Source organism: Centropristis striata, chromosome 18, assembly GCF_030273125.1.
Source record: "Centropristis striata isolate RG_2023a ecotype Rhode Island chromosome 18, C.striata_1.0, whole genome shotgun sequence".
Lineage (NCBI taxonomy): Eukaryota > Metazoa > Chordata > Actinopteri > Perciformes > Serranidae > Centropristis > Centropristis striata.
The window spans coordinates 10799138-10812204 of NC_081534.1; the positions used below are offsets into that span (position 1 = coordinate 10799138).

At 39.7% G+C, this 13067-nt stretch overlaps 1 protein-coding gene across 4 annotated transcripts in view; it reads left to right on the top strand.

Moving 5' to 3' along the window:
• LOC131990676 (kinesin-like protein KIF13B) overlaps positions 1-13067 on the top strand; it is a 79911-nt gene that overhangs the window by 21053 nt on the left and 45791 nt on the right. For all 4 annotated transcript variants that reach the window (XM_059355771.1, XM_059355772.1, XM_059355773.1 and 1 more), the window contains exons 15-21: positions 556-690; positions 788-918; positions 2505-2591; positions 2763-2953; positions 5227-5458; positions 5571-5733; positions 7279-7425. In XM_059355771.1, coding sequence (XP_059211754.1) covers positions 556-690; positions 788-918; positions 2505-2591; positions 2763-2953; positions 5227-5458; positions 5571-5733; positions 7279-7425 — 1086 coding nt within the window. The remainder of the gene's footprint in view (positions 1-555; positions 691-787; positions 919-2504; positions 2592-2762; positions 2954-5226; positions 5459-5570; positions 5734-7278; positions 7426-13067) is intronic.

The following is a 13067-nucleotide window of genomic DNA, read 5'->3' on the forward strand; positions in this document are numbered from 1 at the left end:
CTAGAAAATCCAGAAAAAGATCTAGAAATTCGTATTCTGTAGAGAAAAGTAATAGCACACCGATCCCGATCAAACCGCACATTTTGATATATAATTTTTGTCCCGTGGCCCTAAATATGTTAACAGTGCAGTAACTTAACATATTTCATGCTCAAATGCATGTTTAACAGTATAAATAGGAATACAAAAGGTTTGAAGCAAATAAAAAATAACCATTTACTGTGATTACTTTTTTATCAGTGCAAGAACAGCAGACCAACATTAATGCAAGATGAATTTTGTGCATTTTTACACTGTACTTTTAAGATTTCATGCTTAAATGCATGTACTGAGGGCCGCTTCAAGTGAGGGTGTGGGCCATATGTGGCCCCCCGGGCCTCCAGTTGCCCATCCCTGGTCTAGACTGACATAAATGTAAACTGCAACTTAACCGGTTGATGGATTTATACAACAACAAGTATTTCTAATTTCACTCTTACATTTCTTTCATCAAGCATCAAGCAGTAATAAACTAATCAATTCATCTATGAAATATGCATTAAATGTTTCCCGTAGGAGCGTCAGAGGCAGCTGGAGAGTCTGGGCATTTCCCTGCAGTCTTCTGGAATCAGAGTGGTGCATGACAAGTGTTTCCTGGTCAATCTTAACGCTGACCCTGCCCTCAACGAGCTGCTCGTCTACTACCTGAAGGTACTGGACGCACACAAACAGTCCAGAGCTGAGGTATGATACATATATTGACAAAAGCTCACATTTATCACCATGTTTCCTGTGTGTCTGTGTCCAGGAGCACACGCGTGTGGGCTCAGCCAACTCACAGGACATCCAGCTGTGTGGGATGGCCATCCAAGCTGAGCACTGCGTCATAGACATCACTGAGAGCAACGGCGTGATGCTCAGTCCTCACCGCAACGCTCGGTATGTGCTAAACTCAACTGAATCAACAGCACTGCAAGCCATGTTTGATTGATTGCCGTTACTTAACAGAGGACCTCTGACCTCTGTCTTTCTCATATTTTTAAACCGATATCATCCACTGGCGTATGTTTCATCAGCTATGAAATATCGATTTTGCTCAGAATGCCTAACACTCGATGATAACAACACTTTCTTTAGCAACAGCAAGGCTCTTAAATGACCGAGTCTTTGAAAAGTTCACACTTAAAGCTGCACTAATAGATATTAAATTATACTTGATATAGATATATGTTAACAAGGAATCCAATAAGTACTAACTATGAGAAATGGGTGATCCTTATTGACGAACACACAGAGAAATATCATCAGACTCTGTTGTTCCCATTTAAGCTCTTTGTTTCAGCAAATTTACTGCTTTAGTTCAGTCTCAAGGCTCTCAAACATATGTATTAACTGAACTCGGTGGGGCCAGGTACTGCTAATGCAAATGCTAAGTTACAAGCTAATGCAAGCGCTAGCTAGCTTGCATGGTTAGCAAGGTGCAATCATAAATCACATTAAATGTGATGCAAATATTGGCGAGCAAACAACAGTTTAAAAAGAAAATGTACTTACCAGAACAATGCACTGCAGACTCTTCAAAGTGTATTTTAGTACAACTGAATGCTGAACAATACACTTTTAAGCAACTAAAATGTTAGTTAACTTTCATGACCTGAAAACACACAAAAAAAGTTAAAAAAAGATACAAACACTGAAAACGGCCATAAGTTCACAGCTATTTCCTCAGTGCCATGGATACTCATTGCTACGTTTCTATCATGAATGACCGGTCGCTGTGATAGCGACATGTCAATCACTAAGTAGCCCCGCCAAAGGGCAAGCACTTCTTTATCATCTATTTTACTCTTAATGGGACCATAATTTACACAGTGATGTAAGTCAATGAAACTACAATTTAAAAGAGACCATAATTATTGAAAAAATGTTTACTGCTGTAATAAATTAAGTGTTAATTTAGGGTAATTTTCTCATAGACTTCTATACAACCTGACTTATTTTTGTAACCAGTGGAGTCGCCCCCTGCTGGTATTGGAAAGAATGTGTCACTTCTGCATTGACTTCCCTTTAAGACCTGGATGCTACCTCCACTTCTTTAACAGTATATAGTATATGGTTTCTCTATGCTGCTGTTAGTTGGCAATTGTTTGCGGCTAGTTTGCCATGACAGCTTTATTTGATGATATCATTACTTCTACAGAAATACTTTTTTAAATCCCTTATTTCAAGAAATAGAAACCTTTTTTCTACAAAACCATTTGTTTCATAAAAGAAGAACAAAGAACAAATAATAAAATAGGCTTAATAAGAATTATCCTAAGAAACAGGAAATAAGAAGACTACGAATCTGATTAAGGATTTGTTGTTTAAGTTTATTGGATTTAGTGCTAAGGGCACAAGTCACTCAGTAATGGAAATGCATTAAGTAGGGAGCTATTCTGTTTCTGTTCAGTTGTTTTAGTTTTATTTCCAGCCTGTCCAGTCCAGTGTTGTCTCCTTGTATACATTTTTTTTTTCACCTGTAGAACATGTGTGAATGGTGCTGCAGTCACCAGTCCAGTGCAGCTTCATCACGGAGACCGTATCCTGTGGGGAAACAACCACTTCTTCAGGTCTGTTAAACCTGTGTGCTGTTTTATCTCCAACACTAACATGTATCACATAATTTATTAATGTGTGTTCACAAACTCTTCATTGTGCCTCTTCCTATTTTCACTGCATCACACTTCCTCTTTCTATCACTCACTATCTCACAACCACCGCCTAAACATGCACACGCACAGGATCAACCTGCCGAGACATATGGTCCACACAGGAGCTGAGGATGAGGACGGCAGTGCTGCGATGAAGACGTGTTTGAGCACAGACCAGCTGGAGGTGGACTTTGATGCATCCAGCGACGTGTCGAGCGAGCTGAGCTTCGGCTACGAGTTTGCTCAGGCGGAAGTCATGATGAAAGGAATGGGAAACAATGGTGAGTCAAACAATGATATAGATGCTCCTCGTCAAGTAACAAGATGAATGTACATTTAATAAATTTGCATTATAAAATACATGCAGATGTCTTTTAGCCAAATGCTTCCTCAGAGCATGGTGTTAGGTTAGCAGTTGTGGTAAATACAGTGACAGGGCATTACTCATCATTTTTACACAGTTATCTGCTTGTTCTCACTTATTGTGTCTTAACAGATGAAAAAATATGAAAGTGTGTTTACAAAGAGACATTTTATATTACTTTGGAATTAAATATTTTCTGGTTGGAATGTCCATTATTGCACCAGTAAACTACCACTAGTGGAATGTAACTAAGTACATTTACTCAAGTGCTGCACTTAAGTATGATTTTGAGGTGCTTTTACTTTTCTTGTGTATTTCCATTTATGTAACTTTATACTTCTACTCCACTACATCAAGCAAAATATTGTACTTTTTACTCCACGACATTTAGCTGACTGCTTTAGTTACTTTTCAGGCCGAGATTTGCAATGAAAAAATACAATCAATGTAATTTGATCAAGCATTTTCTCAAATTAAACCACATAAAAGTATATTAAGTAGTGAAAATGGACCATACCTTAGCAACAGTAAAATGTGGTTTACATAATTGCATTAAAATAATAATCCAATAATATATTTGCAATATATAAAACAATATGAGTGAGGCCATTCAGTTTTACTGTCGATATTTTAAGTACATTTTGATGCTGATATTTTTGTACCTTTACTGAAGTAAGTTTTGAATGCAGGACTTTTACTTGTAGTGGAGTCATTTCATTGTGGTATTAGTACTATTACTTAAGTATCTGAATACTTCTTCCACCACTGTAAACTAGAAAACATGAAAAACCTCTAAGAAAAGAGCGCCCCCCTCATGTTTTTTTGACCTCCTCTCACCTCTGTATCTGTTTATCTGTTGGACATGTCATTGAAAGTGGCCATGGGCAGCAAAATAACTTCTAGTTCTGCCAGCATTATCACAAATGATAAGAAGTCCCCCTCCACTAAATGATGTGTTAGCTTTGCAAAATGTGTTGAGTGTGTGTATGAGTGTTTTCTGTGCGCTAGATTAGCTATGTCACTACTTTGAAATGGCAAACAAACGCCTCTAAGGAAAAAATGAAACCTTCAGGGCAGAGCAGACCTGTCAGTACAGAGAGAAAACACACTGTAACAGCATAGCAGATATTATTGTATGTTTCACAACCACGAATGCTCTCTCAGCTGCCACCAGTTACAAGCTAACAAACAACAGCTAAAAGATGCTAACAACACTCGTCTGCTAGACGGCAAATTTTGGTGCACACCAGACTTCTCATCAGCGTCTGGAGACTCACTGAATTTTCCTCTAAAGAAGAAAATAGGCCAGATGTGCTTCCAGCCCCTTCTCAACATTCTTTTCTCTACTTTTTTAATGTAGCAAAACCATGTTAAATGAAATATTAATCATAGCAGAGTATTCTTAATGTCTGGAGGACTATGAGGATAACTAGTTTTAACAAATTCCAGGAAAAGACCAAAAGTAACAATGTTTTCCTACCCTGTACCCTCCCTCTCAGCCTCTAGCCCATTTGTTCCTGAACATGTAAATCTTTAAAAATGGGTCGCAAACAATATTATCTTTTAACAAGACTAAGAGTCCAAAGCTATGACTCAGTAATGTGCTTTTAATAGCTTAACAATGGACTGCTTCTCAATGGCACAGAGGAAAAAGATATATTACGTTTTGAGAACACACAAACACAGTACACGTAACTGGATGAGTCATTGTTTGTTTTTTTCATTTTTTAACATGAACGTGCAAAATAAATTAGCTTTATTCTTTAAGTTAACCAGTCCAGTTTTTACTGCTTCAACAAAGGCACAGGATGGTCCAAATATTTAGACCCCAAATGATTCTAATGTGGATCCAGAAGTTCAATATTTACTCTATAATCCATATTTTCCACTATGCAGTGGTTATTTAAAGCCTGCAGTACAGTGAGACAAGACTTTGCTTGCCAAAATAGAGATAATGGGGTAAATATTGAATTTTTGGACCAATAGTGAGTACTGCCAGTATCATCAGCTTATTTGGAGGTGACTACACAATGACAGAATTTTCTTTTTAGGATAAATAGTTATTATAGATGCTAATTTCGATTGATTGTTTGATAAGAAAGAAGAGTAAATTGGAAACTTCTTCACACTCAGTCCTCCTCTCTCTCCTCCTCTTCCTCTCTCCATCCTCCGGCTCCTCCTCCTCCTCAGACCCGTTGCAGTCGGTGTTACAGACCCTGGAGAGGCAGCACGAGGAGGAGAAGCGCTGCGCCCTGGAGCGCCAGAGACAGATGTATGAAGAGGAGCTGCAGCGGCTCCGCCGGAGGCTTACTCCTGAGAAACCCTCCCACCTCCTGGACCCGACAGGCCTGCAGGCCGGTGCAGCTGCTGCCGTGTCATCAGCCGGCTCCAACAAGCGCATGCGGCGCTGGAGCGAGGACAGGTGACACACAAGAGAAGGATGTGAAACCTTTACTGACCCCTATTGGCAGTTTAGCCTTTGAAGGAGTTAAACACGGATGCTTTGTAAAACTTGTTCTGTGTCTGTTGTTCAGAGAAGCAATGATGACTCGCACCCTGCGGCGCCTGAGGGAGCAGATAGTCCGGGCCAACCTGCTGGCACAGGAGGCTGGCTTCATAGCTGAGGAGCTTAGCAAGAGGACCGAGTACCTGGTCACTCTGCAGATACCTGCTGCCAACCTGGATGCCAACAGGAAGGTAGGGGGTGTCGTGTGTGTGTGTGTGTGTGTGTGTGTGTGTGTGTGTGTGTGTGGTGTGTGGGTGTGGGTGTGGGTGTGGGTGTGTGATTGGAGATTGGAGTAAATCAGTGGTGGAAGTATTCAGATCCTTTACTTCAGTAAAAGTACTAATACCACACTGTGAACCCCATTACAAGTAAAAGTCCTGCATTCAAAACCTACTTAAGTAAAAGTACAAAAGTATCAACATCAAACTTTCCTTAAAGTACCAACAGTAAAACTATTTGTTATGTAGAATGCCCCCCCAGCAGAATTTTAATCTAGAAAAGGTAGGGCTAATTTTAACTACTTAATATACTGTTATGAGGTTTAATAAAAAAAAATGTTCTATGTTAAATCTGGACCTGAAAAATAACTAAAGCTGGCAGCTAAATGTAGTGGAGTAAAAACTACAATATTTGTAGTGGAGTAGAAGTATAAAGTTACATAAAATGGAAATACTCAGGTAATTGTTCTGTACACTACTTGAGTAAATGTACATAGTTACATTCCACCACTGGAGTATATGACAGACATTCCAATGCTTAATTATGTCTCATAAGTTGTTGCAGTTGACGTTGTATAAAAAAAGGCACCTACAGAAACCTTAACCAAATGAAAAAAATAAGATGTCAAAGTGCCAAACACTCTCTTCAATCAACAGATTATACTTATAAATTCCAGTGATTGTGGGAAGTAAGTTGAATCTCTCAAGTTGTTTTTATACTGAAGTGCAGACGTTTTTTAAGTCTGATTCTGAGGGCCTATGGAACCAGATTTTTGGCGATATAATCATACAAAACTTCTTAAATATCAAATGAGAGGAAAACAATTGAGAGAAAATAAACATAAGAATAAACATTATCTTAATCAACATATATACAGTCATGGAAAAATGTATACCATTGTTTTCTTCAATTTGTTGTTCATTTTAATGTCTAGTACAACTAAACGTACATTTGTTTAGACAAATATAATGATAACAACAAAAATGGCTCACAAGAGTTTAATTTAAGAGCTAATATCTAGACATTTTTCAAAATGGCTAGATATCAGCTCTTAAATTAAACTCTTATGAGCTTTTATCATTATATTTGTCCAAACGAATGTACCTTTAGTTGTACCAGGCATTAAAATGAACAACAAATTGAAGAAAAAGGGCGGTCTAATATTTTTTTCCATGACTGTATGTAATCCAGTAAAGGGTCTTTTACTTCTTCTTCTGCAAATGAGTTTTTGAGCCACAGCTCAGTTCCCTCTTCAAAGTTAATTGAAACAAATGCTCCTCCCCATTTTGTCAAATGGCACCATCAAAAATACGCATCTCTGTCTGTGTTGTCAGATTTGGGTTTTGATTCTGAGAAGAAGTAGGAACTGTGGCGAAAATTGCTGCAATCATGTGCGAGGGTGTTAAAGAACCATAATTGCTTTTTTACAGCCACGGCTGCTCCAACTTTTCTGTTCCTCATCTTAGATTTTTCATTTTCCAACATGATTAAAAATCAGTCTCTGCCCTTCTTCATAGCGTGACGTCGTGTTGAGTGAGCCGGCCATCCAGGTTCGCCGTAAAGGCAAAGGGAAGCAGATCTGGGCTCTGGAAAAGATGGAGAACAGGCTTGTGGACATGAGGGAGCTTTACCAGGAGTGGAAAGACTTTGATGAAGACAACGCTGTGAGTGGATAGGGATAAGAGCCCTAAAATGAATTACAGCATACAGTATTTCAGTTTTGTACATGTTGATTTGTCAGTTGCATCTGTTAGAATTGACCTGTTAAATCACAGTTCATGGATCATTAGATATCTCCTGCAACCATACAGTTTAACATTCAAGGAGTTCATAAAGACCCGGAAGTTGGGCTGGGCGATAAATCAATATAAAAAATATATCGATATATTTTTAAATGTGATATAGAATTAGACCATATTGCATATATCGATCAAGTTTTTAAAAAAGTATTTCTTTATTAGGGCCAAGGGGCAATCGCACTGAGCACTGGTCCCATACAGCAATAGCTGCAGGGACCAGTGCTCGGGGCTCGATTTTTGTGTGTGCTTGCTTGCAAAAGCACACAAATTGTTATTCCATGGGCTTATTCTTATTTTTAATCTTCCGTTTCTTCCGTGGTGTTTTTTTGGTCGACTACTCCTCCCAGAGTTTTGGTCACACAAAAAAGGTATCAAACCGACCGGCTTGCCCATGACAAGTGTGCTATGACTTTTCTAAGGGTTTCGACAAACGGTTTTCAAATTATTGGGCAAAAACACGGCAAAAAATCCCCCCAATGTAATGTCATTTAATGTCATCAAGCAGAGTGTAGAGGGAGAGAAAGAATTGTCAAAAAATACATTTGAAAACTGCGCTCCAGGCTGCAAATTTCACTCTACAGAAATAATTTATACATAGAAACTTAGGAAAATTTGTCCTCTCACTCACAATCCTCTGGTAAAGTTGTCAGAGTTATAGTCTGGGCGTAGGACGCACAGATGCGCCAACAACACGCACAAACTGCCTCATTTGCTCCCATATTAAAAACGCAGGAAGATTTCTGAAAAAGGGAGATCTAACAGTTTTTTTAGATCGCTCTGACAAAGCCATTTTTTTTTATTTTTCTTTAAAAACAAACAAACATGTAGACGTTGAGGAAGAACTCAGTACGCTCAAAGTGAAGTCGGATCAATGATAGGTATTATGGTTTTGCCAAAAATGCTTTCTGTTCGAGGCCAGAATTTCCAGTTTGTCTACCTTTGGCTGCTCAGTGTGGCGGAACTGTCTCCACCGTCAGTTAATTTCAGTTGATTGCTCTGCTCTGATTGGTCGACTCCACCTTGCCACCTGGTTGCTTAACTACCAAAGCCCCCCCCTCCTCCAACACAGACATCTTAACTGAAAACAGTTTACTCTCACTCAGCGGTTCCCAAACGTTTTTAGCTGCGCACCCCCTCCTATGTCCCAACCATGTTGACGCACCCCCAATCCCCCACACCTTCAAAAAAAACAAAATGCAATAAGCTTTTTTATAGCCATATTAAAGGTGGCATGTTCAATCATGCTTAAATGAGAACACATATAATAAAATAATCACCATCACAACAATGCGGTCTCGCATTTGAATTAACCTGAACACAGTTTCAATATAATGCAACAAAGCTATGCGCAAGCTTAGACTTTTAAGAGCAAAGAGGATGATGACAGGCTCAGGATCTGAGGCAGAAAGCACATAAGTTGGGGAAAATGTTATAATATTTTGAGCCGCGTTGAACAAAAATTGCAGCAAGTTTAAATGAGCGTGGAGCTAAACAACCAGTCATAATCGTATCATCATCAATCATAACACAGGTTGGAAAAATGGAAGAAGATAACTTCTTCTACGCTTCATTTGAAGATGAAGTGCATTTTGAATAGCCTGCATTTATTTATTAATTAGGGCCCGAGCAGGCAACGACCTGCGAGGTCCCTATTGTATTTCGAATGTTTATTTATTATTAGGGCCCGAGCAGGCAACGACCTGCGAGGTCCCTATTGTATTTCGAATGATTATTCTTTTTATTTTTCTCGTACCCAAATGATTGCATTTTTCAATGCCTGAACATACCCCAAAACTCACGAAACTTTAAATATAAGTCACACATGGCGAAAAATTTTATAATCTATTGTCATCCTGAATTTTCACCACTAGGTGGCGCTACAATAAAGGAAAGTGCGTTTTGGCTAATAACTCCCACATACTTTATCGCACATTCAAAAAACTTATATCCACGCGTTCACTGAGTTGTGCTGAATCTCGTGATATAGGCCACTCCCATTTTCGCCTACCGTTTTTTTTCGCAAATTCGCGAAATGTCGCAAACCTACTTTTTCGAACTCCTCCTAGGCAATTTCATCGTTTTGCACCAAACTTTGCACACACCATCTATGGGCCCTTATGACAAAAAGTTATTAAAAGAATTTTGATTACCCAAAGAATACTCAACTTATTAAATAACAACTTCCTGCAGGTGGCGCTATTTTCAACACAAAACACAAAGTGTTGCATATCTCCACATTGGTGTGTCTGAATGACATGAAACTCAGGTTCCTACTTCCCCATGAGCCCCTGAGGCTCTCTGCAAAATTTTGGGCGATGACCACTAGGTGGCGCTCTTTAAATTGAAGTTTTTTATATCTCCATATTGGTTGGTCGGATTAACACCAAATTTGGTATACTTATTGTCAATGCCCTCCTGAGGATAACCCTTGAAGGTTTTATTGATCAGCCCCTAGGTGGCGCTCTGGCGGCAGTTTAATTTAATAAGTGCCAATGTGCCCAGACCATAAGACTTAAGGCAATGAAATTCATAGGGCTGGTATAGACTGGCCCCTGTAACGCACAAACCCCGACTGAAGCATGCCCCGACATGCGTGTACTTATTATTATTATTTTTTTTATTCTCGTGACGAAATGATCGCATTTTTCACTGCCTGAACATATCCCAAAACTCATGAAACTTTAAATATAAGTCACACATGGTGAAAAATTTTATAATCTATTGTCATCCTGAATTTCCACCACTAGGTGGCGCTATAATAAAGGAAAGTGCGTTTTGGCTAATAACTCCCACATACTTTATCGCACATTCAAAAAACTTATATCCACGCGTTCACTGAGTTGTGCTGAATCTCGTGATATAGGCCACTCCCATTTTCGCCTACCGTTTTTTTTCGTAAATGCGCGAAATGTCGCAAACCTACTTTTTCGAACTCCTCCTAGGCAATTTCATGGTTTTGCACCAAACTTTGCACACCGCATCTATGGACCCTCCTGACAAAAAGTTATTAAAAGAATTTTGATTACCCAAAGAATACTCAAGTTATTAAATAACAACTTCCTGCAGGTGGCGCTATTTTCAACACAAAACACGAAGTGTTGCATATCTCCACGTTGTTGTGTCTGAATGACATGAAACTCAGGTTACTACTTCCCCATGAGCCCCTGAGGCTCTGTGCAAAATTTTGGGCGATGACCACTAGGTGGCGCTCTTTAAATAAAAGTATTTTATATCTCCAAATCGGTTGGTCGGATGAACACCAAACTTGGTATACTTATTGTCAATGCCCTCCTGAGGATAACCTTCGAAGATTTTATTGATCGGCCCCTAGGTGGCGCTCTGGCGGCAGTTTAATTTAATAAGTGTCACTGTGCCAAGACCATAAGACTTAAGGCAATGTAATTCATAGAGGTGGTATAGACTGGCCCCTGTAACGCACAAACCCTGACGGCAGCATGCCCCGACACGCGTGTACTGCGAGGGCCCGTTCAGTACTGCGCGCAGTCCTAGTTTTTATTATTATTCTTCTTCCCAAATGATCGCATATTTCACTGCCTGAACATACCCCAAAACTCATGAAACTTTAAATATAAGTCACACCTGGTGAAAAATTTTATAATCTATTGTCATCCTGAATTTCCACCACTAGGTGGCGCTATAATAAAGGAAAGTGCGTTTTGGCTAATAACTCCCACATACTTTATCGCACATTCAAAAAACTCATATCCACGCGTTCACTGAGTTGTGCTGAATCTCGTGATATAGGCCACTCCCATTTTCGCCTACCGTTTTTTTTCGCAAATTCGCGAAATGTCGCAAACCTACTTTTTCGAACTCCTCCTAGGCAATTTCATCGTTTTGCACCAAACTTTGCACACAGCATCTATGGACCCTCATAACAAAAAGTTATTAAAAGAATTTTGATTACCCAAAGAATACTCAAGTTATTAAATAACAACTTCCTGCAGGTGGCGCTATTATCAACACAAAACACAAAGTGTTGCATATCTCCACATTGGTGTGTCTGAATGACATGAAACTCAGTTTACTACTTCCCCATGAGCCCCTGAGGCTCGCTGCAAAAATTTGGACGATTACCACTAGGTGGCGCTCTTTAAATTGAAGTATTTTATACCTCCAAATTGGTTGGTCGGATTAACACCAAACTTGGTATACTCATTGTCAATACCCTCCTGAGGATAACCCTTAAAGATTTCATTGATCTGCCCCTAGGTGGCGCTCTGGCAGCAGTTTAATTTAATAAGTGCCACTGTGCCCAGACCATAAGACTTAAGGCAATGAAATTCATAGGGGTGGTATAGACTGGCCCCTGTAACGCACACACCCTGACGGCAGAGTGCCCCGACACGCGTGTACTGCGAGGGCCCGTTCAGTACTGCGCGCAGTCCTAGTTAATATTAGTTTTTGATTTTACCTTTTACAAAGGAAATGTTAATTTACACTTCTTTATTGTGTGTGGGGAAAAAATGTAATTGTGTTATTATCAGACCGCCATTACATATTTCATCTCGCACACCCCCTAGCGGCAGCTCGCGCACCCCCAGGGGTGCATGCACCACACTTTGGGACTCCCTGCCCTAGACAATAACAGCTTGTCTTACATAGTTTTTGCTGCTTCTTCTAGGGTGGGTAGATAGATATCTTACCTTATTAGGTGAACGGCCATGCATTCATATATTTTTTTCTCATGATAATGAGTTAATTTCATTTGTTTCCTCGAGATAATGAGATCATTTTCTGGAGATCTGTAGTCCAGACACGTAGCCAGTAAAGGGCCCGCCCATTTTACTCACTGGCCCACCCAGCCAAGTATGATAAAAACATATATGTAAGAAAGGAAATAAATGTATAATTGTATTTGTAACCCAGCCCATGTGGGATGAGCCTCTCCACACCCTGGAACTCTGTGTTGTGTTGTTTATGATGATGTAGGGCGGAGGAGGGACCAGTCGGACATGGGTGGTCGTTATATTTGCGGCTCAACTATAGCACATGACACAGAAATGCAGTGCCACCCACCTTCCTAGTGCTGAAAGTGCTGATTGCACTTTGATTTTTATGATTTTCGTGCTTTATTTCTTACAGTATTAAACGGTAGATAAGGTGTCAACGCACAGCATAACATAGGCCTGCATCAGACAGAATTCTCACATTAACAGCAAGTGGTTTCAGTACCACGGACAGCTCATGCGTAACAGAAAATGCGCTGATCATAGCCTACAGCAACCAGTTAGTGTGAAAACCAGTAAGGACACAACACCAGCCTTTAGACTTTCTTTTGTCTCACGCCAGTGTTAACTTGTACTGTTTAAGATTGAGCTGCCAGCCGTTCACATTGTTTTATAAATGTGGTTCATATCAGACTGCGTGTGAACTTACAGTCCTGAATTGTGACCATTGTGAAATGCGACATGACTGTTCAGCCTGAGGTCGCATTGGAAAACATCAGATCTATATCCAATTTAGGATCACAAAGAGACCCGGTT